Source organism: Chiloscyllium punctatum, chromosome X (genome assembly GCF_047496795.1).
Source record: "Chiloscyllium punctatum isolate Juve2018m chromosome X, sChiPun1.3, whole genome shotgun sequence".
In the NCBI taxonomy this organism is placed as follows: domain Eukaryota; kingdom Metazoa; phylum Chordata; class Chondrichthyes; order Orectolobiformes; family Hemiscylliidae; genus Chiloscyllium; species Chiloscyllium punctatum.
This window is the reverse complement of record NC_092791.1, coordinates 18,219,328-18,244,255: the sequence shown is the minus strand read 5'-3', so window position 1 is coordinate 18,244,255 and position 24,928 is coordinate 18,219,328. Positions and strand designations below refer to the sequence as shown.

At 45.6% G+C, this 24,928-nt stretch overlaps 1 protein-coding gene across 10 annotated transcripts in view; it reads right to left on the bottom strand.

Annotated features, from left to right (window-relative positions):
- Positions 1–24,928, bottom strand: part of r3hdm2 (R3H domain containing 2) — a 272,705-nt gene that overhangs the window by 63,895 nt on the left and 183,882 nt on the right. For all 10 annotated transcript variants that reach the window (XM_072567272.1, XM_072567275.1, XM_072567278.1 and 7 more), the window contains 2 exons: positions 21,262–21,488; positions 19,490–19,644 (listed from right to left, as the gene is read on the bottom strand). In XM_072567272.1, coding sequence (XP_072423373.1) covers positions 19,490–19,644; positions 21,262–21,488 — 382 coding nt within the window. The remainder of the gene's footprint in view (positions 1–19,489; positions 19,645–21,261; positions 21,489–24,928) is intronic.

Here is a 24,928-nt window from a genome sequence, read left to right as displayed (position 1 = left end):
AGAAGAAATACAACAAAGGCACAGAGATTAAGTGGTCGCCAACTGGAAGCTATGCATGGTGCAAGGACTTGAAAAAGGCAGTGTCTCAAAGACTTGTGCTTCTGTTTTAGAACCCCTGGAGGATGAGAGAATTTCCTTCAGATATGGAGAATAAGTTCTATTTGTTACTAGATATTAGTATAATCATACTGCAAACTCTTGAGGCAGAAATCAAGTACTGCAACAGTACAATCTTACAGAATTGTCCAAACAGAAAGAGATTCAGAACTTTTCAGTTAGACATCAATTAATGACTAGTGTTGACAGTGTGGTGCTGGAAAAGCACAGCAGGTCAGGCAGCATCTGAGAAATAGGAGAATTAATATTTCAGACATAAGCCCTTCATCAGGAAGCTTATGTCTGAAACATAGATTCTCCTTCCCCTCAGATGCTGCCTGACCTGTTGTGCTTTCCCAGCACCACACTCTTGACTCTGATCTCCAGCATCTGCAGTCCTCACTTTCGCTTAATAAATTAATGACGAGCCATCAGAGGACATTACAAGGACTCTGACCATACCATTTACAGTATAAGGCTCAACTTTTTGAGTAAATTAAAATGCAGTGATATGTATTTGTTGTTACTGTAATCCTCTTTACATTGCTCAGTGATTTCAGGTTTGAGAACTTCAGCATTGTCATAGATAGGCATAGAGATCAACAGCACAGGAAAAGGCTCTTTGGCCCAATAGGTCTGTACCGATCAAAAACAACCAGCTAATTGAACCATAGCCTTGTACTGCAAAGGTCTTTGTAAAATGACTATAAAACAAGGGCATTCATTTGTTGTTTTCACAGTAAAGAAGAATGGAAGCACGTAATGCAATCCCCAAAACAGTGGCAAAAATCTTATGCCCCTCCATAATAAAGATGGATATTCATTTATTGAACAATTGTAAATTAAATGAGCTAAATACACAGTGAGCATTTCTTGATTAGAGTATTGGCAACAATTTTGCACCAAAAATCTTTCTGATTTCCAGCTGTGTATATCCACAAAGAGCAGGTCCTACAACTTGGATTCAAATGACTTGTTCAGTTCCCAGCAGTCCAATGGTCCTAAGTATTCACTTTCATCCAAGACAACAGATTCCATAAAGTTATATTCAGAACCACTGTCCTTCACTGTGATATGCTAGGAAGAATAAAGGATAACTATAATACAGTGGAGCCTTCTTATAATCATACCAAATTTGCAGATGCTGGATTGAGAAGTGCTTGATTCTATGTTAAAACTGGTATGCCCCAAAAGGTGTATAATCTCAAAATTATCTGCTATTGGAGAGTTCTCAGTAGCACCTTCCTGGGTGCAAGCAAAATCTCTCAGCCTTTGGAAGGTTCCATATTAATAATCAGTTTGAAAGGCTGCATAAGTCATTTAACTGTACCTAACCCTACGGACAAGCTGGCAGTTTTGCCCCAGTTATAACTGAGAGATACAATGGGAAGAGAAGAAACACGACTATTTTGTTTGCAAACAGACTGCCACAATAGCACTGCTATGGTGGCATGTTTATGTATGTGCTAAGCCTGTGGCTTTTCTCGAACTAATTCAGTTTAGCTTTACTTTGTGAACAATGCTTAAGTAATGAAGAATGATACAGTGCTTCTCCTCTTTCCCAACGAGCCCCCCAGCAAGTCAGGATTCAGTGAGTCATTGTTCAGAGGTTGGGAGAAATCCTGAATCACAAACAAAGCTTTCCTGACAGGGAAACTGTCCTATAGTGATAGATGATGAGACAACTTGGACAGGCTGAGCTTTACATTGGCCTTCCATTTAGACAGGAAGTACTCCTGTTTTTCAGAAACATTTCAGAAACTGTCTGAGAATTGCGTCATTGCACCACGAAGGTTTGGAGCAACTTTTCACCTATTGACTGAAGGATAGTTGCCAAAGGTCGTGTGCCAGCCCACCCATCCATATCCAAGGCAAGAATTACTGCAGCGCTTTTGATTTTTCCAAAGAGTCACAGTCGTTGATTTCAATTTCACTTGTAACTAACTGTGCAGACCTTTGACGAACAACCCAGCTTCGTGGGCATAATGACAGTGTTTTTCTCACTAAACATACATGACAATAAAATAAAACTTTTAAAAATGCCATTTTGGCAAGAGTAGATCTGTCCAGGTAAACCGGTTAACAATGCATCTGTGCTTGGTGTCACAGTCCAAAAACTTGGCATAATTGTATTAGGCAATGGAGTTTCCATGTCAAGTAAGAAGGTCACCACCAGAGATGTCCCGTCAGCTCACAGGACAATCTGCCAACATCATGGTGAATAGATTTGGGTAACTTCAGTATGCTTGCCCAGGCATAACCAGAACGCTCATGGAAGAGGGCATGAGAAACCCCTTAAGTTAGTGGTTGTAGTCTATGCGCAATCTGGACAAAACAATTCTACCTCCAGTGTCACAGCAGCTTAACATGAACAAACAAAGATTTTCAGTGATCTGCATCTGAAGACCTTTGGAAATTTTTAGCTCTGGTCAAGATGGCCTGTCTTCCAGCATTGCCTCCTCCTCTTCAGGGGAATCCTGGGCCTTGGTGCCTATGCATGAAAAGAAGAACTCACAGATTCCTTTGCGAGAGAAACTCCAAAATACCCTCAGGAGGGAGAGATAGTGGCCAAACTTAATTCACAAGGATGCAAATGGATTTGTTGAGGGATTCATATCAGTCATGTGTATTGCTCCCCAGTATTAAACCTTTCCACCCCGATGATCCACGTCTCTCATCATTGTATCTCTGGTTGGTTCTGCATGTTTGTTCAATGCAAATTGGCTTGAGCGCGTTTGAAGAATTTAAACCCATTAATGCGGATTGCTCACCACAGATGCTGCAAGGCTGGCCGAGCTTTTCCAGCAAATGCTATTTTTGTCTCTGATTTACAGCGTCTGCGGTTCTTTCAGTTTTTAAATGTTTCCTCATCTCAGTCCTGTCCAACACCCAGAGGCTGTAAACCCTGGTTCGAGATTCCCCTCAACCAGGGGAAGCTTCCTTCTGTGTATTGAGTCTGTCCAGCTCTGTTAGAATTTTATACCTTTCAAGCATATCCTTTCTCCTCCTATGAGCTCTCATGACAATAGGCCTGGTCGAACTAATGTCTCTTGACAAAGCAGCTCTCCTCCCCACTATCAGCCTGGTGATCCTCGGCTGCAATCGCTGTTACTAATACCCTTCCTGACGCAGGGACGCGAAAACTGCAGGGAATACCCCAGGTGAGGTCTCAGCAAGACCCTGTATGACACCCCTACATCTGAATTCAAACTTAGAGTAAGAGAACAGTGAGACCAGTGGGAAGATCAATGTGAGGTAGCAGCACAGAGCGAGAGCACAGTGAGGCCAGTGGGAAGATCAATGTGAGGTAGTAGCACACAGCGAGAGCACAGTGAGAGAAACAGGAAGATCAATGTGAGGTAGTAGCACAGAGCGAGAGCACAGTGAGGACAACGGGAAGATCAATGTGAGGTAGTAGCACAGAGCGAGAGCACAGTGAGACCAACGGGAAGATCAATGTGAGGTAGTAGCACAGAGCGAGAGCACAGTGAGACCAACGGGAAGATTAATGTGAGGTAGTAGCACAGAGCGAGAGCACAGTGAGACCAACAGGAAGATCAATGTGAGGTAGTAGCACAGAGCGAGAGCACAGTGAGACCAACAGGAATATCAATGTGAGGTAGTAGCACAGAGCGAGAGCACAGTGAGACCAACGGGAAGATTAATGTGAGGTAGTAGCACAGAGCGAGAGCACAGTGAGGCCAACAGGAAGATCAATGTGAGGTAGTAGCACACAGCGAGAGCACAGTGAGACCAACAGGAAGATCAATGTGAGGTAGTAGCACAGAGCGAGAGCACAGTGAGGCCAACAGGAAGATCAATGTGAGGTAGTAGCACAGAGCGAGAGCACAGTGAGACCAGTGGGAAGATCAATGTGAGGTAGTAGCACAGAGCGAGAGCACAGTGAGACCAACAGGAAGATCAATGTGAGGTAGTAGCACAGAGCGAGAGCACAGTGAGACCAACAGGAAGATCAATGTGAGGTAGTAGCACAGAGCGAGAGCACAGTGAGACCAACAGGAATATCAATGTGAGGTAGTAGCACAGAGCGAGAGCACAGTGAGACCAACGGGAAGATTAATGTGAGGTAGTAGCACAGAGCGAGAGCACAGTGAGGCCAACAGGAAGATCAATGTGAGGTAGTAGCACACAGCGAGAGCACAGTGAGACCAACAGGAAGATCAATGTGAGGTAGTAGCACAGAGCGAGAGCACAGTGAGGCCAACAGGAAGATCAATGTGAGGTAGTAGCACAGAGCGAGAGCACAGTGAGACCAGTGGGAAGATCAATGTGAGGTAGTAGCACAGAGCGAGAGCACAGTGAGACCAACAGGAAGATCAATGTGAGGTAGTAGCACAGAGCGAGAGCACAGTGAGACCAACGGGAAGATTAATGTGAGGTAGTAGCACACAGCGAGAGCACAGTGAGACCAACAGGAAGATCAATGTGAGGTAGTAGCACAGAGCGAGAGCACAGTGAGACCAACAGGAAGATCAATGTGAGGTAGTAGCACAGAGCGAGAGCACAGTGAGACCAACAGGAAGATCAATGTGAGGTAGTAGCACAGAGCGAGAGCACAGTGAGACCAACGGGAAGATCAATGTGAGGTAGCAGCACAGAGCGAGAGCACAGTGAGGGCAGTGGGAAGATCAATGTGAGGTAGTAGCACAGAGCTAGAGCACAGTGAGGACAACGGGAAGATCAATGTGAGGTAGTAGCACACAGCGAGAGCACAGTGAGACCAGTGGGAAGATCAATGTGAGGTAGTAGCACAGAGCGAGAGCACAGTGAGACCAACAGGAAGATCAATGTGAGGTAGTAGCACAGAGCGAGAGCACAGTGAGACCAACGGGAAGATCAATGTGAGGTAGTAGCACAGAGCGAGAGCACAGTGAGACCAACGGGAAGATCAATGTGAGGTAGTACCACAGAGCGAGAGCACAGTGAGGCCAGTGGGAAGATCAATGTGAGGTAGTAGCACAGAGCGAGAGCACAGTGAGGCCAGTGGGAAGATCAATGTGAGGTAGTAGCACACAGCGAGAGCACAGTGAGACCAACAGGAAGATCAATGTGAGGTAGCAGCACAGAGCGAGAGCACAGTGAGACCAACGGGAAGATCAATGTGAGGTAGTAGCACAGAGCGAGAGCACAGTGAGACCAACGGGAAGATCAATGTGAGGTAGTAGCGCAGAGCGAGACCAACGGGAAGATCAATGTGAGGTAGTAGCACAGAGCGAGAGCACAGTGAGACCAACAGGAAGATCAATGTGAGGTAGTAGCACACAGCGAGAGCACAGTGAGACCAGTGGGAAGATCAATGTGAGGTAGTAGCACAAAGCGAGAGCACAGTGAGGCCAGTGGGAAGATCAACGTGAGGTAGTAGCACAGTGCGAGAGCACAGTGAGACCAACAGGAAGATCAATGTGAGGTAGTAGCACAGAGCCAGAGCACAGTGAGGCCAGTGGGAAGATCAACGTGAGGTAGTAGCACAGTGCGAGAGCACAGTGAGACCAACAGGAAGATCAATGTGAGGTAGTAGCACAGAGCCAGAGCACAGAGAGACCAGTGGGAAGATCAATGTGAGGTAGTACCACACAGCGAGAGCACAGTGAGACCAACAGGAAGATCAACGTGAGGTAGTAGCACAGTGCGAGAGCACAGTGAGACCAACAGGAAGATCAATGTGAGGTAGTAGCACACAGCGAGAGCACAGTGAGACCAACGGGAAGATCAATGTGAGGTAGTAGCACAGTGCGAGAGCACAGTGAGACCAACAGGAAGATCAATGTGAGGTAGTAGCACACAGCGAGAGCACAGTGAGACCAACGGGAAGATCAATGTGAGGTAGTACCACACAGCGAGAGCACAGTGAGACCAACGGGAAGATCAATGTGAGGTAGTAGCACACAGCGAGAGCACAGTGAGACCAACGGGAAGATCAACGTGAGGTAGTACCACACAGCGAGAGCACAGTGAGACCAACAGGAAGATCAATGTGAGGTAGTACCACACAGCGAGAGCACAGTGAGACCAACAGGAAGATCAATGTGAGGTAGTAGCACAGAGCGAGAGCACAGTGAGACCAACGGGAAGATCAATGTGAGGTAGTAGCACAGAGAGAGAGCACAGTGAGGCCAACGGGAAGATCAATGTGAGGTAGCAGCACAGAGCGAGAGCACAGTGAGACCAGTGGGAAGATCAATGTGAGGTAGTACCACAGAGCGAGAGCACAGTGAGACCAGTGGGAAGATCAATGTGAGGTAGTACCACAGAGCGAGAGCACAGTGAGGCCAACAGGTAGATCAATGTGAGGTAGCAGCACAGAGCCAGAGCACAGTGAGACCAACAGGAAGATCAATGTGAGGTAGCAGCACACAGCGAGAGCACAGTGAGGCCAGTGGGAAGATCAATGTGAGGTAGCAGCAGAGAGCGAGAGCACAGTGAGACCAACGGGAAGATTAATGTGAGGTAGTAGCACAGAGCGAGAGCACAGTGAGGACAACGGGAAGATCAATGTGAGGTAGTACCACAGAGCGAGAGCACAGTGAGGACAACGGGAAGATTAATGTGAGGTAGTAGCGCAGAGCGAGAGCACAGTGAGACCAGTGGGAAGATCAATGTGAGGTAGTAGCGCAGAGCGAGAGCACAGTGAGACCAACAGGAAGATCAATGTGAGGTAGTAGCACAGAGCGAGAGCACAGTGAGACCAGTGGGAAGATCAATGTGAGGTAGTAGCACAGAGCGAGAGCACAGTGAGACCAACAGGAAGATCAATGTGAGGTAGTAGCACAGAGCGAGAGCACAGTGAGACCAACAGGAAGATCAATGTGAGGTAGCAGCACAGAGCGAGAGCACAGTGAGACCAGTGGGAAGATCAATGTGAGGTAGTAGCACAGAGCGAGAGCACAGTGAGAGAAACAGGAAGATCAATGTGAGGTAGTAGCACAGAGCGAGAGCACAGTGAGACCAACAGGAAGATCAATGTGAGGTAGCAGTACACAGCGAGAGCACAGTGAGACCAACAGGAAGATCAATGTGAGGTAGTAGCACAGAGCGAGAGCACAGTGAGACCAGTGGGAAGATCAATGTGAGGTAGTAGCACAGAGCGAGAGCACAGTGAGACCAGTGGGAAGATCAATGTGAGGTAGTAGCACAGAGCGAGAGCACAGTGAGACCAACAGGAAGATCAATGTGAGGTAGTAGCACAGAGCGAGAGCACAGTGAGACCAACAGGAAGATCAATGTGAGGTAGCAGCACAGAGCGAGAGCACAGTGAGACCAGTGGGAAGATCAATGTGAGGTAGTAGCACAGAGCGAGAGCACAGTGAGAGAAACAGGAAGATCAATGTGAGGTAGTAGCACAGAGCGAGAGCACAGTGAGACCAACAGGAAGATCAATGTGAGGTAGCAGTACACAGCGAGAGCACAGTGAGACCAACAGGAAGATCAATGTGAGGTAGTAGCACAGAGCGAGAGCACAGTGAGACCAGTGGGAAGATCAATGTGAGGTAGTAGCACAGAGCGAGAGCACAGTGAGACCAGTGGGAAGATCAATGTGAGGCAGCAGCACAGAGCGAGAGCACAGTGAGGCCAACGGGAAGATCAATGTGAGGTAGTAGCACAGAGCGAGAGCACAGTGAGACCAACAGGAAGATTAATGTGAGGTAGTAGCACAGAGCGAGAGCACAATGAGACCAACAGGAAGATTAATGTGAGGTAGTAGCACAGAGCGAGAGCACAATGAGGCCAGTGGGAAGATCAATGTGAGGTAGCAGCACAGAGCGAGAGCACAGTGAGGCCAACAGGAAGATTAATGTGAGGTAGTAGCACAGAGCGAGAGCACAGTGAGACCAACAGGAAGATCAATGTGAGGTAGTAGCACAGAGCGAGAGCACAGTGAGGCCAGTGGGAAGATCAATGTGAGGTAGTGGCACAGAGCGAGAGCACAGTGAGACCAGTGGGAAGATCAATGTGAGGTAGCAGCACAGAGCGAGAGCACAGTGAGGCCAACAGGAAGATTAATGTGAGGTAGTAGCGCACAGCGAGAGCACAGTGAGGCCAACAGGAAGATCAATGTGAGGTAGTAGCGCACAGCGAGAGCACAGTGAGACCAGTGGGAAGATCAATGTGAGGTAGTAGCACAGAGCGAGAGCACAGTGAGACCAACAGGAAGATCAATGTGAGGTAGTAGCACAGAGCGAGAGCACAGTGAGGTCAGTGGGAAGATCAATGTGAGGTAGCAGCAGAGAGCGAGAGCACAGTGAGGTCAGTGGGAAGATCAATGTGAGGTAGCAGCAAAGAGCGAGAGCACAGTGAGGCCAGTGGGAAGATCAATGTGAGGTAGTGGCACAGAGCGAGAGCACAGTGAGGCCAGTGGGAAGATCAATGTGAGGTAGTAGCACAGAGCGAGAGCACAGTGAGGCCAGTGGGAAGATCAATGTGAGGTAGTAGCACAGAGCGAGAGCACAGTGAGGCCAGTGGGAAGATCAATGTGAGGTAGCAGCGCAGAGCGAGAGCACAGTGAGACCAGTGGGAAGATCAATGTGAGGTAGTAGCACAAAGCGAGAGTACAGTGAGGCCAACGGGAAGATCAATGTGAGGTAGTACCACAGAGCGAGAGCACAGTGAGGCCAACGGGAAGATCAATGTGAGGTAGTAGCACAAAGCGAGAGCACAGTGAGGCCAACGGGAAGATCAATGTGAGGTAGTACCACAGAGCGAGAGCACAGTGAGACGAACGGGAAGATCAATGTGAGGTAGTAGAACAGAGCGAGAGCACAGTGAGACCAGTGGGAAGATCAATGTGAGGTAGTAGCACAGAGCGAGAGCACAGTGAGGCCAGTGGGAAGATCAATGTGAGGTAGCAGCACAGAGCGAGAGCACAGTGAGACCAGTGGGAAGATCAATGTGAGGTAGCAGCACAGAGCGAAAGCACAGTGAGGCCAGTGGGAAGATCAATGTGAGGTAGTAGCACAGAGCGAGAGCACAGTGAGACCAGTGGGAAGATCAATGTGAGGTAGTAGCACAGAGCGAGAGCATAGTGAGACCAACAGGAAGATCAATGTGAGGTAGCAGCACAGAGCGAGAGCACAGTGAGGCCAACGGGAAGATCAATGTGAGGTAGTAGCACAGAGCGAGAGCACAGTGAGGCCAACGGGAAGATCAATGTGAGGTAGTAGCACAGAGCTAGAGCACAGTGAGGGCAGTGGGAAGACCAAGGAGAGGTAGTAGCACAGAGCGAGAGCACAGTGAGACCAACAGGAAGATCAATGTGAGGTAGTAGCACAGAGCGAGAGCACAGAGAGACCAGTGGGAAGATCGATGTGAGGTAGTAGCACAGAGCGAGAGCACAGTGAGACCAACAGGAAGATCAATGTGAGGTAGTAGCACAGAGCGAGAGCACAGTGAGGCCAACGGGAAGATCAATGTGAGGTCGCAGCACAGAGCGAGAGCACAGTGAGGCCAACGGGAAGATCAATGTGAGGTCGCAGCACAGAGCGAGAGCACAGTGAGGCCAACAGGAAGATCAATGTGAGGTAGTAGCACAGAGCGAGAGCACAGTGAGACCAACAGGAAGATCAATGTGAGGTAGTAGCACACAGCGAGAGCACAGTGAGGCCAACAGGAAGATCAATGTGAGGTCGCAGCACAGAGCCAGAGCACAGTGAGGCCAACAGGAAGATCAATGTGAGGTAGTAGCACAGAGCGAGAGCACAGTGAGACCAGTGGGAAGATCAATGTGAGGTAGTAGCACAGAGCGAGAGCACAGTGAGACCAACAGGAAGATTAATGTGAGGTAGCGGCACAGAGCGAGAGCACAGTGAGACCAACAGGAAGATCAATGTGAGGTAGTGGCACAGAGCGAGAGCACAGTGAGACCAGTGGGAAGATCAATGTGAGGTAGTAGCACAGAGCGAGAGCACAGTGAGACCAACAGGAAGATCAATGTGAGGTAGTAGCACAGAGCGAGAGCACAGTGAGACCAACGGGAAGATTAATGTGAGGAAGTAGCACAGAGCGAGAGCACAGTGAGACCAACAGGAAGATCAATGTGAGGCAGCAGCACAGAGCGAGAACACAGTGAGACCAACAGGAAGATCAATGTGAGGCAGCAGCACAGAGCGAGAGCACAGTGAGACCAACAGGAAGATCAATGTGAGGCAGCAGCACAGAGCGAGAGCACAGTGAGACCAACAGGAAGATCAATGTGAGGTAGTAGCACAGAGCGAGAACACAGTGAGACCAACAGGAAGATCAATGTGAGGCAGCAGCACAGAGCGAGAGCACAGTGAGACCAGTGGGAAGATCAATGTGAGGTAGTAGCACAGAGCCAGAGCACAGTGAGACCAGTGGGAAGATCAATGTGATTAGATTAGATTAGATTAGATTAGATTACTTACAGTGTGGAAACAGGCCCTTCGGCCCAACAAGTCCACACCGCCCCGCCGAAGCGTAACCCACCCCTACCCCTACCCCTACATCTACATCTACCCCTTACCTAACACTACGGGACAATTTAGCATGGCCAATTCACCTAACCTGCACATCTTTGGACTGTGGGAGGAAACCGGAGCACCTGGAGGAAACCCATGCAGACACGGGGAGAATGTTCAAACTCCACACAGTCAGTCGCCTGAGGTGGGAATTGAACCCGGGTCTCTGGGGCTGTGAGGCAGCAGTGCTAACCACTGTGCCACCGTGCCGCCCACAGTGTAGTAGCACAGAGTGAGAACACAGTGAGACCAACAGGAAGATCAATGTGAGGTAGTAGCACAGAGCGAGAACACAGTGAGACCAACAGGAAGATCAATGTGAGGTAGTAGCACAGAGCGAGAGCACAGTGAGACCAACAGGAAGATCAATGTGAGGTCGCAGCACAGAGCGAGAGCACAGTGAGGACAACAGGAAGATCAATGTGAGGTAGCAGCACAGAGCGAGAGCACAGTGAGACCAGTGGGAAGATCAATGTGAGGTAGTAGCACAGAGCGAGAGCACAGTGAGACCAACAGGAAGATCAATGTGAGGTCGCAGCACAGAGCGAGAGCACAGTGAGACCAGTGGGAAGATCAATGTGAGGTCGCAGCACAGAATGAGAACGCAGTGAGGCCAACGGGAAGATAAAAGACTGGTCGCAGTACAGAGTTAGAGCAGAGAGAGCCCAGTGGGATGATTGAAAAAAAGGCAGGAGCTCAGGCATGGCAAGGGGCGAGTGCTCGGACCTCGGGGTTTTGGATGTTGAATTAGAGTAACATTTCAAACTTTTCCAGTGATAACAAACAGAAAGCTGTTGCAGATCGTGATACCAATGGACAGCAACAATACATCGTCTCGCAGAATGGGCAGACAACTGAAAGCAGAATTTTCAGCCAGAGAAGTGAAAGGTGATGCATTTTGGCAGAAGTGGTAAGGAGAGGCAATATAGACTTTTAATGGCAAAGTTCTCAAGTGCATGTGCAGGGGTAGAGCGACCTGTTGGAACTTCGTTTCCCTTAGTAACCGAATTTTCTTTGTATTTACTGAATAGCATGAAATTTCATATCACAGCTTTTATAACATTAATTAACGTTTCAAATGTCTAGCACAGGAAAACAAAAGGGAAGAATCATGAGCTGCACGGAGACTATGGCGCCCCTTTAAGTTAGTGTCAAATATTGATCTGATGCCAAGTGTACCCTAATATCAGTGTGTTTTTTATGAAAAGAAGTCGTATTTGTTCTTAGAAAGAAAGGTAAACTAACCCTCAGATGAAGGTAGGCAAGGGGACAATGTTCATTCCTGATGTCATGAGCAGCTGCCTGCAGTAACTGGCCAAAAGGATTCTGAAAACTCATCAACCCACCCCTGGACATCAGATATTTCAATACATGCCCAAGGCAGAAGGGAGTTCTCATTGGGTGGCCCTGATAGAGCAGTCCTTATCAGGCAGACCTTGTAGGTACAAGTCCTTATCAGCTGGTCCCTATAGGGAGCAGTCCTCATTGAGAAGGTCTCATCAGGTGGTCCTCTTAGGTAAGAGCCCTTATCGAGCAGTCAGTGTGTGGTGCTCAGAGTTGTCTTCTCCTGTTGTCTTTCTTTTGTTTCAGCTGCAGGAAGAGCAGGAGTGTCGACCAGGTGGCTGACAGGAAGGTGAATCACTGATTAAAAAACTCACCTCGTGAATAGGCGGAGCGCACGCTGAGCAGCAGTGGACACGGGACTGCTGAGTAAGTGAGGTATTACACAAAGGAACCTCGATTATCTGAATATCAGATTATCCAAAGGGGATCTCAAGGTCCCGTTAGAAACATTACATCAAAGAGCTGTTTCAGTCCTGATTGTGTCTTTTGTTTCCAGGTACAATGATGAAAAACAAAGTCGGCTCACTGCTGCCGAGAACAGTCCTGGTCAGTCCAGGCACAGTCTCCAAATGACTGACCTCTCTCTCTCTCTCTCTCTCTCTGCACATTTTCTCTGGAGTTCTACACAGGGGTGTATCCTGAACACACTTCCCCAGATTATCTCGCCAATATTGTCTTGTTTCGGGCAAAGGTGGAACCTGTCAAACAGTTACAGTGTTGGTGTGTGTATGTGCGCACACTATTTGGAGACCTACCCCATAAAGGCAGCAGCAGTCTGACTGTTGGTGTACCATCTGGCTGCCTAGGGTTGGGAGGAGAGGGGGGCAGAGCTCACGCACTGTGTGCTGCTGCCTCGTCTCCTGAACGGGGAGCACACTTTACAGAAAACTCCGAGCCCCAAAGGAAATGAATTAATCAAATAATCAATTATCCGAACAAAGTAGCATCCGCCCATCTCGTTCAGATAATCGAGGTTCTTCTGTATTTGGATGGTTGCATTACTCAAAATGCTGCTGAGGTAGTGTCTCCCACCCAACCTCCTCCTCCTCTAACCATAAACAAGTCCTGTGCATCAGACTGGGAAGGTAACTAGTTTTTTAAAAAATTCTTTATTTTTCTATGGTCTCTGGGAATTTAGAATAACAGTTCGGGCAGTTGAATATCACTCCTGTAGGCTGTGGGAGGTAAGAGTCACCACTAAGGTCCCTGCTGACTTTGTCTGCAGGAAGTGCGCACAACTCCAGCTCCTCCAAAACCATGTTAATAAACTGGAGCTGAATGAACTTCAGATTATTCGGGAGGCAGAGGGGGCTATTGAGAGGAGTTACAGGGAGGTAGTCACAGCTCAGGTACAAGAAAAAGGCAGATGGGTTACCGTCAGGGAACGGAAAGGGAACTGACAAGCAGTACAGGGATCCCCTGTGGCCATTCCCCTCAATAACAAGTAAACTGTTTTGGATACTATTGGGGTGGGGGTTAGTAGTTGGAAATGACTTACCAGGGTAAGCCATGGGTACAGGTCTCTGGCACAGAGTCTGTCCCTGTTGCTCAGAAAGGAAGGGGGGAGAACAGCAGAGCATTCATCATTGGGGACTCCATAGTTAGAGGGACAGATAGGAGGCTCTGCGGGAACGAAAGAGACACACAATTGGTGTGTTGTCTCCCAGGTGCCAGGATTTGTGATTTCTCGGATCGTGTTTTTGGGATCCTTGACGGGGAGGGGGAATCAGCCCCAAGTTGTGGTCCACATAGGCACGAATGACACAGGTAGGGAAAGGGATGGGGATTTAAGGCAGAAGTTCAGGGAGCTAGGGTGGAAGCTTAGAACTAGAACAAATGGAGTTGTTATCTCTGGCTTGTAGCCCATACCATGCTAGTGAGGCAAGGAATAGGGAGAGAGAGGAATTAAACTCGTGTCTACAGGGATGGTGCAGGAGGGAGGGTTTCGGATGCCTGGATAATTGGGGCTCATTCTGGGGTAGGTGGGACCTCTATAAACAGGACGGTCTACACCTGAACCAGAGGGGTACCAATATCCTGGGGGGGCAAATTTGCTAATGCTCTTGAGTAGGGTTTAAAGTAATTCAGCAGGGGGATGGGAACCTAAATTGAAGTTCCAGTGTCCAGGAATAAAGTGGGTGAACCTGCAGCATGGGTTGGTACCTGGGACTTCGATGTTGTGGCCATTTCTGCAGGTTCCAGGATTTATATGTTTCAGTAAGAACAGAAAAGATGGTAAAAGGTGGGGGGAGGTGTGGCATTGGTAGTCAAGGACAGTAGTACGGTGACAGAAAGGGTGTTTGAGGACTCATCTACTGAGGTAGTATGGGCTGGGGTTAGAAACGGGAAAGGAGAGGTCACCCTTTTGTGAGTTTTCTATAGGCCGCCGAATAGTTCCAGAGATGTAGGGGAAAGGATAGCAAAGATGATTCTGAATAGGAGCGAGAGTGACAGGGTTATTGTCATGGGGGACATAACTTTCCAAATATAGACTGGAAATACTATAGTTCAAGTACTTTAGATGAGTCAGTCTTTGTCCGATGTGCGCAGGAGGGTTTCCTGACACAGTATGTAGACAGGCCAACAAGAGGTGAGGCCACATTGGACTTGGTACTGAGTAATGAACCTGGCCAGGTGTTATATTTGGAGGTAGGTGAGCACTTTGGTGATAGTAACCACAATTCAGTTATGTTTACTTTAGTGATGGAAAGGAATAGGTATATACCGCAGGGCAAGAGTTATAGCTGGGGGAAAAGGCAAGATGTAATTAGGCAAGATTTTGGATGCATAGGATGGTGAAGGAAACTGCAGGGGATGGGCATAATTGAAATGTGGAGCTTATTCAAGGAACATCTACAGTATGTCCTTGATAAGTATGTACTTGTCAGGCAGGGAGGAAGTGATCGAGCGAGGGAGCCGTGGTTTACTAAAGAAGTTGAATCTCTTGTCAAGAGAGAGAAGATGGCGTGTTAGGATGAGACGTGAAGGCTCAGTTAGGGCGCTTGAGAGTTACACGTTAGCCAGGAAAGACCTAGAGAGAGAGCTAAGAAGAGCCAGGAGGGGACATGTGAAGTTGTTGGCAGATGGGATCAAGGAAAACCCTAAAGCTTTCTATAGGTATATTGGGAATAAAAGAATGACTAGAGAAAGATTAGGGCCAATCAAGGATAATAGTGGGAAGTTGTGCGTGGAGTCCAAGGAGATAGGGGAAGTGCTAAATGAATATTTTTCATTAGTATTCATACTGGAAAAAGACAATGTCGAGGAGAATACTGAGATATGGGCTATTAGACTAGATGGGACTGAGGTTCACAAGGAGGTGGTGTTAGCAATTCTGAAAAGTGTGAAAACAGGTAAGTCCCCTGGACTGGATGGGATTTATCCCAGGATTCTCGGAGAAGCCAGGGAGGAAATTGCAAAGCCTTTGGCTTTGATCTTTATGTTGTCATTGACTACAGGAATAATGCAGGAAGGCTGGAGGATAGCAAATGTTGTCCCCTTGTTCAAGAAAGGGAGTAGAGACAGCCCTGGTAATGATAGACCAGTGAGCCTTACTTCAGTTGTGGGTAAATTGTTGGAAAAGGTTATAAGAGATTCGATTTATAATCATCTCGAAAGGAATAATTTAATAAGGGATAGTCAACACAGTTTTGTGAAGGGTAGATCGTGCCTCACAAACCTTATTGAGTTCTTTGAGATGCTGACCAAACAGGTGGATGAGGGTAAAGTGGTTGATGCAGTGTATATGGATTTCAGTAAGGCGTTTGATAAGGTTCCCCACAGTATGCTATTGCACAAAATACAGAGACATGGGATTGAGGGTGATTTAGTGGTTTGGGTCAGAAATTGGCTAGCTGAAAGAAGGTGGTGGTTGATGGGAAATGTTCATCCTAGAGTTCAGTTACTAGTGGCGTACCACAAGGATCTGTTTTGGGGCCACTGCTGTTTGTTATTTTTATAAATGACCTGGAAGGGTCGGGGACGCAAATTTGCAGATGACATGAAGGTCAGTGGAATTGTGGACAGTGCCAAAGAATGTTGCAAGTTACAGAGGGACATAGATTAGCTGCAGAGCTGGGTTAAGAGGTGGCAAAGGGAGGTTAATGCGGAAAAGTGTGAGGTGATTCAATTTGGAAGGAGCAACAGGAATACAGACTGCTGGGCTAATATTAAGGTTCTTGGTAGTGTGGATGAGCATAGAGATCTCGGTGTCCATGTACACAGATCCCTGAAAGTTACCACCCAGGTTGATAGGGCCGTTAAGAAGGCATATGGTGTGTTAGCTATTATTGGTAGAGGGATTGAGTTTCGGAGCCATGAGGTCATACTGCAGCTGTACAAAACTCTGGTGTAACCACACTTGGAGTATTGCGTACAGTTCTGGTCGCCGCATTATAGGAAGGATGTGGAAGCTTTGGAAAGGGTTCAGAGGAAATCTACTAGGATGCTACCTGGTGTGGAGGGAAGGGCTTATGAGGAAAGGCCAAAGGACTTGAGGCTGTTTTCATTCGAGAGAAAAGGGTCAAGAGGTGAATTAATTGAGATATAAAGGGTAATCAGGGGATTAGATAGGGTGGACAGCGAGAGCCTTTTTTCCTTCGATGGCAAGGGCTAGCAAGTGGGGACATAGCTTTAAATTGAGGGGTGATAGATATAGGACAGATGTCAGAGGTCGTTTCTTTACTCAAGAGATAGTAGGAGCGCGGAATGCACTGCCTGCAACAACAGTAGACTCACCAACTTTAAATGGCCATTGGATAAACATATGGAATAGTGTAGGATAGTTGGGCTTCAGATTGGTTCCACAGGTCAGTGCAACATTGACTGGACTGCGCAGTAATGTTCTATGTTCTAAGATGGACCAGGAGGAAGACCAGCGAAGTGTTCCCTGACATCTCAGCTAGAGAGAGGGGATGCTGCCTTCACAACTTTAACACAACTAACAGCCTGTTTTGCCCTTTGGTATCAGTGAACTGTTCCCAAGTGTCACAGTTATATGCTTTATTTCCTTCATTAACTAATCTAAACTGCCGTTTCTTAACAAAGTCATTAAACTATTAGAGAATTGCTACAAATTGTTGACTGTCTACATTGGGTAACTGCGATTGCAAACCTCCTAAAATCAACAAGTACAATCTTTGAAGATGGCAGCCCATATGGAGAAAGTGATTAGAAAAACAGATGGGACTTTGGGCTTTGTAATTGCTCTCACTTACGTTGAACACCTTCAAAAGTCCGGCAGCATCAGCTTTCTTGGAAAGGACAGATGCAAAGTACTCACGTAGCCTCTCAACCATGCCATCTGTGTTCATGAGGAGATCCTTTTTGGTCAATACTGGCTACATGCCTTCAGATTGCTTTCTGTTTTAGCTGCTAGCTTCTTTTCATACTTCTTTGTTGCATCTTCTTTACATTTTCACCTGCTTGTTCTATTTCCAGCCTAGTTCTTACTCAATCATGTGCATCCTTTTTATGCTACATCTTATTCTCCTTCTTTCATTTCATCCCATCCAGGAAGCTCTCGTGTTGGTTGCCCTATCTTTCCTCCTTGTGGGAATGCACTCTGACCATCAGAACAGTCTGCTTACTCACAGCAGCTCATTTCTCATTTACAAGTTTTGCTAGTCAGTTTTTGATTCCATTTTTCACAATGCTCCTCCTCCAACGTTTTTTATCCTTTTCCATAGCCAACCTCAACCTTGTTTCATTGTGATAATGGCTCACTCAACGTCTCGTAATACTGATATATGGCTCACCTCAATTCCCAAAAACAGATCCTGAAAAGATTCCATCAAAAAGGTATAGACTGAGAAAATTCTTTAGAACACTCTTTGAGGAAACACTTATCCCTCTCTGTCCGTAATATTAAAATATCTGAATTCCCAAACTTTAAAACTCTGTAGTTTTTAGTGTGTCTGTGTAATTTCCTTACAGAATACATGCAATGAAATACACCCAGTTGTGTAATATTACCTCTTTTCGTTCTTAACTCTAAGCAAATCGATTCCTCCAAGACATCCTCACTCCTTCCCTAAAACTGTAATATTCTTCTTAATACTGCTACTCCTCTTCTCTTTCCTATCTTTCCAGAGCCCCTTGCCTCCAGGAATATTTGATATCCAGTCCTACTCTTGAGCTAGGTTTCACTTTACTGCAACATTAATTTCTCACATGGCTATCTGCACCAGCAGCTCATGACCTTTATTTACCATATGTTACACATTTCTATGAATTCACTGTATATCGAAATCAGAATTCACTGCTTTACCTTTTAGTCTGACCCCGCCTAACACCTGATTTCCTTTTTTTACTTGGACCTCTCTCTCCCAAACCGTTGTGAATCTTATTTGTCCTTCCTAATGCTATATCGTGGTTCCCATTCTACCAAATTAGTTTGAATGCTTTTGGACAGAACGAGCAAACTATTCCACAAGGACAGGCGAAATGCAACCAACCTAGTCTGCTTGGATCTCACAGTCCCAGGTCTCAATGTGCCACAGATCTAAACCCTAATGGAAAAAAAGATGTCAAGTAGGCCTCAGGATAAAGTCCAACATTGTGCAGACTTTCTGAGTTCAGTACTAGGTGCTACGTTGTGTCGAGACAGTGGGCTAGAGGTGTGATAATAAAAAAGGCTCAGCCTTAGCTGATCACTATAAAATGACTTATGGTGGAAAGTACGTGCTTGGCAATAGTGGGTGAGGACAATATCAATCTGGTCTGCTTCATCATTGTTGCTGCATTCCAACCCAGCCATGGTAACACAGCCTGCAAATACATGATCAAGCTTTCCCATGCACGAAATGTCTGCAATTGCTTATGAGACCATACAGGAGCACGGGTATTAGAAAAGAAAATAGGAAAAAAAGAGAAATACACCAAAACCGATCCAATTTCTGCATTCGGACTTCCTATAATAGGGCAAATCCATACAAATGCTTTTTCTTAAATTTTTGCTCATGTTATGAAAGTGGCTTCACTGAAAGTTGTACTGTTGTCTTCGCAAAATATTTTGATTCCTAAATGAAATAACAGAAGTGTGCGTATGGAGATGATCAGCTGTCATTGTTGTGTCAAGTAAAACTTGTGACCAAAAATGAAAAGCTGCCATCAGCAGTGACTGTGAAGAGATTTGAACAGATCTTTTCACTTGACTGATTAAGGCACCCCAATATCAAGAGAACGTGGAACTGAAATCAAGCAGCTCAAAACAACATACAGGCAAGGTCACAGATTTGAATTCATTTTGGCACATGGAGTTTGGGGGGAGGGGGGGGGAGCGAGAATGACCAAAAAGAAGTAAACTTCTGCTAACTATTGGACATTTCCTTGGATCATGTACAGAGACTGGTTTTGCTCCTGAAACATTTGATTATATAAAGACAGTAAAAGGATTTGGATTAAATATGATAATAAGCAAACTCCACTGTACAAAATGTCTTACAATGTTCCGATTCACAATTCATACCTAACTCAGCAGCCCTTGGCTTCTGCACCAACACAGCTTAATAAATCAAGTGCAATTTTAAGGGGAGAGACCGTGAATGCTGACTCACCTGTGTTATCATGTGATTGGTCATTGGTTGTTGTGGAGGTGTGGGTGGCAGTTGCTGCTGTTGTGCAGAATTCGACAGGACGGTCCTCCCAGGTTGCTGTGCAGAGGCTTGCACGTAACTTGATGACGTTAACTCAGGAGTCCCGAGAGGCAAGCCTAGAGCAGGAGTAACCAATTCTTACAACATAGAACGAGTGACCGTACGAAGCTCTACTTGACAGCTGCACAAATATATGCACAATGCCAAAACAAGCAAAATTTTCTTAATTACATTGTTCAATTCTTGCAGGTCACTCAAGCTCAGTTCATACCATAACTATATATATTAAAAAAATGCAGACTTTGTGTTTGACACAAATATTCTAACAGAGGATTTCAAAAAGCATCATGATATAATGGAAATAGATCAATTGCCAAAAGACTAAAAATTCAGCTTCTCAAAGATTTGGAGCGGATTTCAACTTTTTCTCAATTTATTCTGCTCCCTCTGTGTAAAATATAAATTATGTTCAGGGATTCAGACACTGAGATTGCACAACTTGTGCCTCAGTTCAACATCTGAACAAACATTTGCTGACAAGCACATGGACACAAGAGGTAGGAAATCCCACAAGAAATTGAGACTTAAAAGGAAACAATAGTTGTGGCAGGAATTTTGTTTCAACCCTGAAATAAAGGCTATAAAACAAACATGTCTTATACTTTTGCCTCTTTGTGAGGAGATTGCTCACATCTTGCAAGTTGTAGTCCAGAATGGAAAGGGCTCCAGTGACATCGGCGATGGGATCAGTAGTTGCTACTTTGCTCTTTTAGAACATAGCACCCTTTTAGTGCACAAACAAGTTGTCAGAGCTGTGAGTACAGTGACTTAGTATCTCGAAATATCAGGTCACTGGTTTTATGGGTGCCAGGGTGAAGTGTGAAATGAGCATCGCCAAATATTGAACAATCCAGATGTGTCAATACAGTATGAAAGGAGTGACAGCATGAAAGGCTGCAATCAAAGAGTGAGGCAACTTATTTCAGCAGGGTCACAGTGCAGAGTTTATTCCTATGTTTCCTCATGACGAGTTATCAATTTTAGCTACCTTTAGCAGATATCACAGGAAAGATGAATACTACTCCATAAGGACGGAAAGAAAATGTTAGAAATGCTCAGCAAGTCAGGCAGCAGAGAAACACTGCAAACATTTCAGGCCGGTGACTGATGACGTGGTAGGTTACTTAAAACGGAGACGAGGGGCAACTTCTTCACTCAGCACGTGGAAAATTCTCTATCCCAGAGGATTGTGGAAGGTCAGTCATTGAGCAGGTTTAAAAAAGAAACCAATAGATATCTGGAGATAAACTACATCAAGGAATTATGGGGATAGCATGGGAAAGTGGTGCTGTCGTAAATGATCAGCTCTGATCTAACTGAATGGAAAAGCAGGCTTAAGGGACTGAATGGTCTAGTCCTGCTCCTATCTTCTTGACATTAACTCTGTTTCTCTCACCATGGATACTGCCTGACCTGCTGAGCATTTCCAGCATCTGGAGTGTTTTGCTTTGGGAAAGAAAATGGGATGGCTGCTCCTGTGTTTGAACACAACTTGTAGCAGTGAGAATCAAATCACTTGGGCAGCGATGGCACGTCATGGCCTTCAAAAACGGAAAACGGAGGAGAAAAGAAACGTTCCTTCAGCCTCAGCAAGAAGAGAATTGAAACCAAATGATTATTTATGAAAGAGCAAGACAGAAAACAACTCTAAAATGAATCCACAATATGCGCACCTGTTTTGGACACCCTGTTTCCACTCTTACTACTGCCAATGCTATCCCCTCGAGTCAGGATGGAGATTCCACTGAAGCTGCTTGCTTTAGTTACAGGTGGCTTCAGACTGCGGTTGGAGCTGTCAGAGTCCGTGCTACTCCACGGCCGAGGCTCGGAGGACTTCAGTTCATTCTCAGTGCTGCTTTGACGACTGCTAGAAGCTCTGCTTAGGCACTCTCGGTTTCCTCTGCAACAATGGAGATATGAGTCAATGACCCGCTGAAAAGACCTCATGGCAGCAAAGTACTACGATTTCTGCATTATTCCATGGGGATTCATCTTTGCTTCAATGCAAGTGTTTCTCGCTTTAACAGAATTATAAGCCTTTTGTTTCTTGTACACTTGAAACATCAAAAAGCCTATCAAGTATTGCACAAACTTTGCCACAATGATATGGTTGGTGGTGCTTTTCAAGTCTTCATGCCCAGTATTTTCACAAATGGAACAAACAAACAAAAATATCAGCACATCAAACACAAAAAGTGCTTCTTTAGATCCATCTATCTATTCTAGGAAAACTCCAGAGAAGGAGCTGAATCCAAGAAGTGACGGGGATTTGGAAACAGGCAACATTGTGTAAATCTACCATCTCATTGCCCTATATAGCATATCCTGTCAATAAAAATATATTGCCTCACTTTAAAACCAACCTGTCATAATAAATTGTAAATACTGCTACAAATATGAATACTTGGTAAAGGGGCTAACAGAGCTCAAAAGTGCAAAATTGTCAATGCACGTTTTCAATAGAAGCATTTATGTAGCACCTTTAACACTGTAAAACATCCTTAAACATCTTATAGGAGCACGATCAAATAAAATTGTCATCAGCTAAATAAAGAGATATTAAGGCCAAACTGTCAGTCAATTGGTAGGATATAAGAAGCTTTGTAAAGGAGAAGTTCAGGCAGGAAATTTAGAACTTAGAACCTTGATGGGTGAAAGCACAGCTGCCATTGATGGAGTAATTAAAATTCGGGATGCACAAAAAGCCAGAATAGATAATGGCACAGGGTTGTAGGGCTGGAGGAGATTAAGGATAGGAAAGAACGACACCATGGATAGTTCAGAAAACACGTATGAGAATTTTAAAATCAAGGCACTGCTTATTTAGCAAGCAACAAAGCAGTAATAGGTGAATGGAATTTGACAGGGATGGAGCTGGTGACATTAGAACAAAGTCTGTGAGAGCCTCCCAATATTTAATTGGACAAAATTTCTGCTCATCCTTGACTGGATGTCAGATAAACAGTGACAATTTAAAGGAAATGGAGGAATCAAGGGAGGTGTTGGAGAGGTAGAGTTGGGCATTATCAGAATACACGTGGAAACTAATTGAGCTTTTAGGTGATGTTGCAGATTAGAAATCAGAAGGGGTCCAAGGATTGAACCTTGGTGGACAACAAAAGTAACAGCACACGAGTGGGAAGAGGAGACGATGCAGGTGATCCTCTGGCTTCGACTTGATAGTTAAGAATGGAGTCTAGTGTTAACTCAGTTGGGCAAACATGGACAGGGACCTGAGATAATGTGGTCAATCATGTCAAAAGCTGTAGTAAGATGAGAAGGACAAGGAGAGATAGTTAATGTTTGTCACAGAAAATGTTAAGACATTTACAAAGCCTCAAACTATTAATATGCTTACAGCCATACTTTTCTTCAATGCTGATCAAATACAATATTGCCACAACATAAAGCTAGCAGAGTGAATTTAAATGGATACAATAAGTTGCAGTCGGTAAACCCATAAATTAATTCAATTATATGCAAACAGCTGCAACATGACCTCCCAACTCCTACACTCAATGCTCTGACCAAAAAGCCACTATAGTAGTCTACTTCTCACAGACTGACTAAAATACACTGCAATCATTCAAAAAAAAAATTCACTCAACTATGGCTGATCTCAACATAATTCGGACTTCCTCTAAAATTTATATTTGCCACTTATGTACCAAGGAGGAGAGGAAAAATAAAACTATCAAGAATGTAGATTAGATTACATTACAGTGTGGAAACAGGCCCTTCGGCCCAACAAGTCCACACCGACCCGCTGAAGCGTAACCCACCCATACCCCTACATTTACCCCTTACCTAACACTACGGGCAATTTAGCATGGCCAATTCACCTGACCTGCACATCTTTGGACTGTGGGAGGAAACCCACGCAGACACGGAGAGAACGTGCAAACTCCACACAGTCAGTCACCTGAGGCAGGAATTGAACCCGGGTCTCTGGCGCTGTGAGGCAGCAGTGCTAACCACTCTGCCACTGTGCCACCCACAATGTATTGGAGTCAGTTTGAGGTAAGTTATTACAATCAGATAAAGGGATCTCTTGACTACCCTCAGACAACCTGGAACCCTCAACAAGAACACCAGAGCACAAAAGGGCACGTTTTTCCTGATAAAGTTAATTATTCAACACAAAAAAAAATCATCACTGTGATTTATAGGCTTATAGGGATGTATAGCATGGAAACAGACCCTTCGGTCCAACTCGTCCATGCCGACCAGATATCCCAACCTAATCTAGTCCCATTTGCCGGCACCCGGCCCATATCCCTCCAAACCCTTCCTCTTCGTATATCCATCCAGATGCCTTTTAAATGTTGCAATTGTACCAGCCTCCACCACATCCTCTGGCAGCTCATTCCACACACAAACCACCCTCTGTGAAAAAGTTGCCCTTAGGTCCCTTTTAAATATTTTCGCTCTCCCCCTAAACCTACACACTATAATTCTGGACTTCCCCACCCCAGGGAAAAGACTTTGTCTGTTTATCCTATCCATGCCCCTCATGATATTATCAATCTCTATAAAGTCACCCCTCAAGCCTTTGACGCTCCAGGGAAAACAGCCCTAGGCTGTTCAGCCTCTCCCTGTAGCTCAAATTCTCCAACCCTGGCAAATTCCTTGTAAATCTTTTCTGAACCCTTTCAAGTTTCACAAAATCCTTCCAATTGAAAGGAGACCAGAATTGCACGCAATATTCCAACAGTGGCCTAACCAATGTCCTGTACAGCCGCAACATGACCTCCCAACTCCTGTACTCAATACTCGGACCAATAAAGGAAAGCATACCAAACACCTTCAATATCCTATCTACCTGCGACTCCACTTTCAAGGAGCTATGAACCTGTGCTCCAAGGTCTCTTTGTTCAGCAACACTCCCGAGGACCTTACCATCAAATGTATAAGTCATGCTAAGATTTGCTTTCCCAAAATGCAGCACCTCACATATACCTAAATTAAACTCCATCTGCCACTTCTCAGCCTATTGATCCATCTGATCAAGATCTCGGTGTATTCTGAGGTAACCTTCTTCGCTGTCCATTACACCTCCAATTTTGGTGTCATCTGCAAACGTACTAACTATACCTCCGATGTTCGCATTCAAATCATTTATATAAATGACAAAAAGTACTTAAGTAAAGAAAAACTGGAACTTAATTAACCAGTTTAAAGAAAAGAATTTGTTCAGCCAGTTTTGGCAGTATAAACTCATGTACTTTCATATAGAGACCAGCAAAGAACAAAACATTGTCAGTGAGAGAAGAGTAGATGGAACAATGACAAACACGTTGCAAAGCCATCCAATGATAAACAAGCATGCACTTTAAGAAG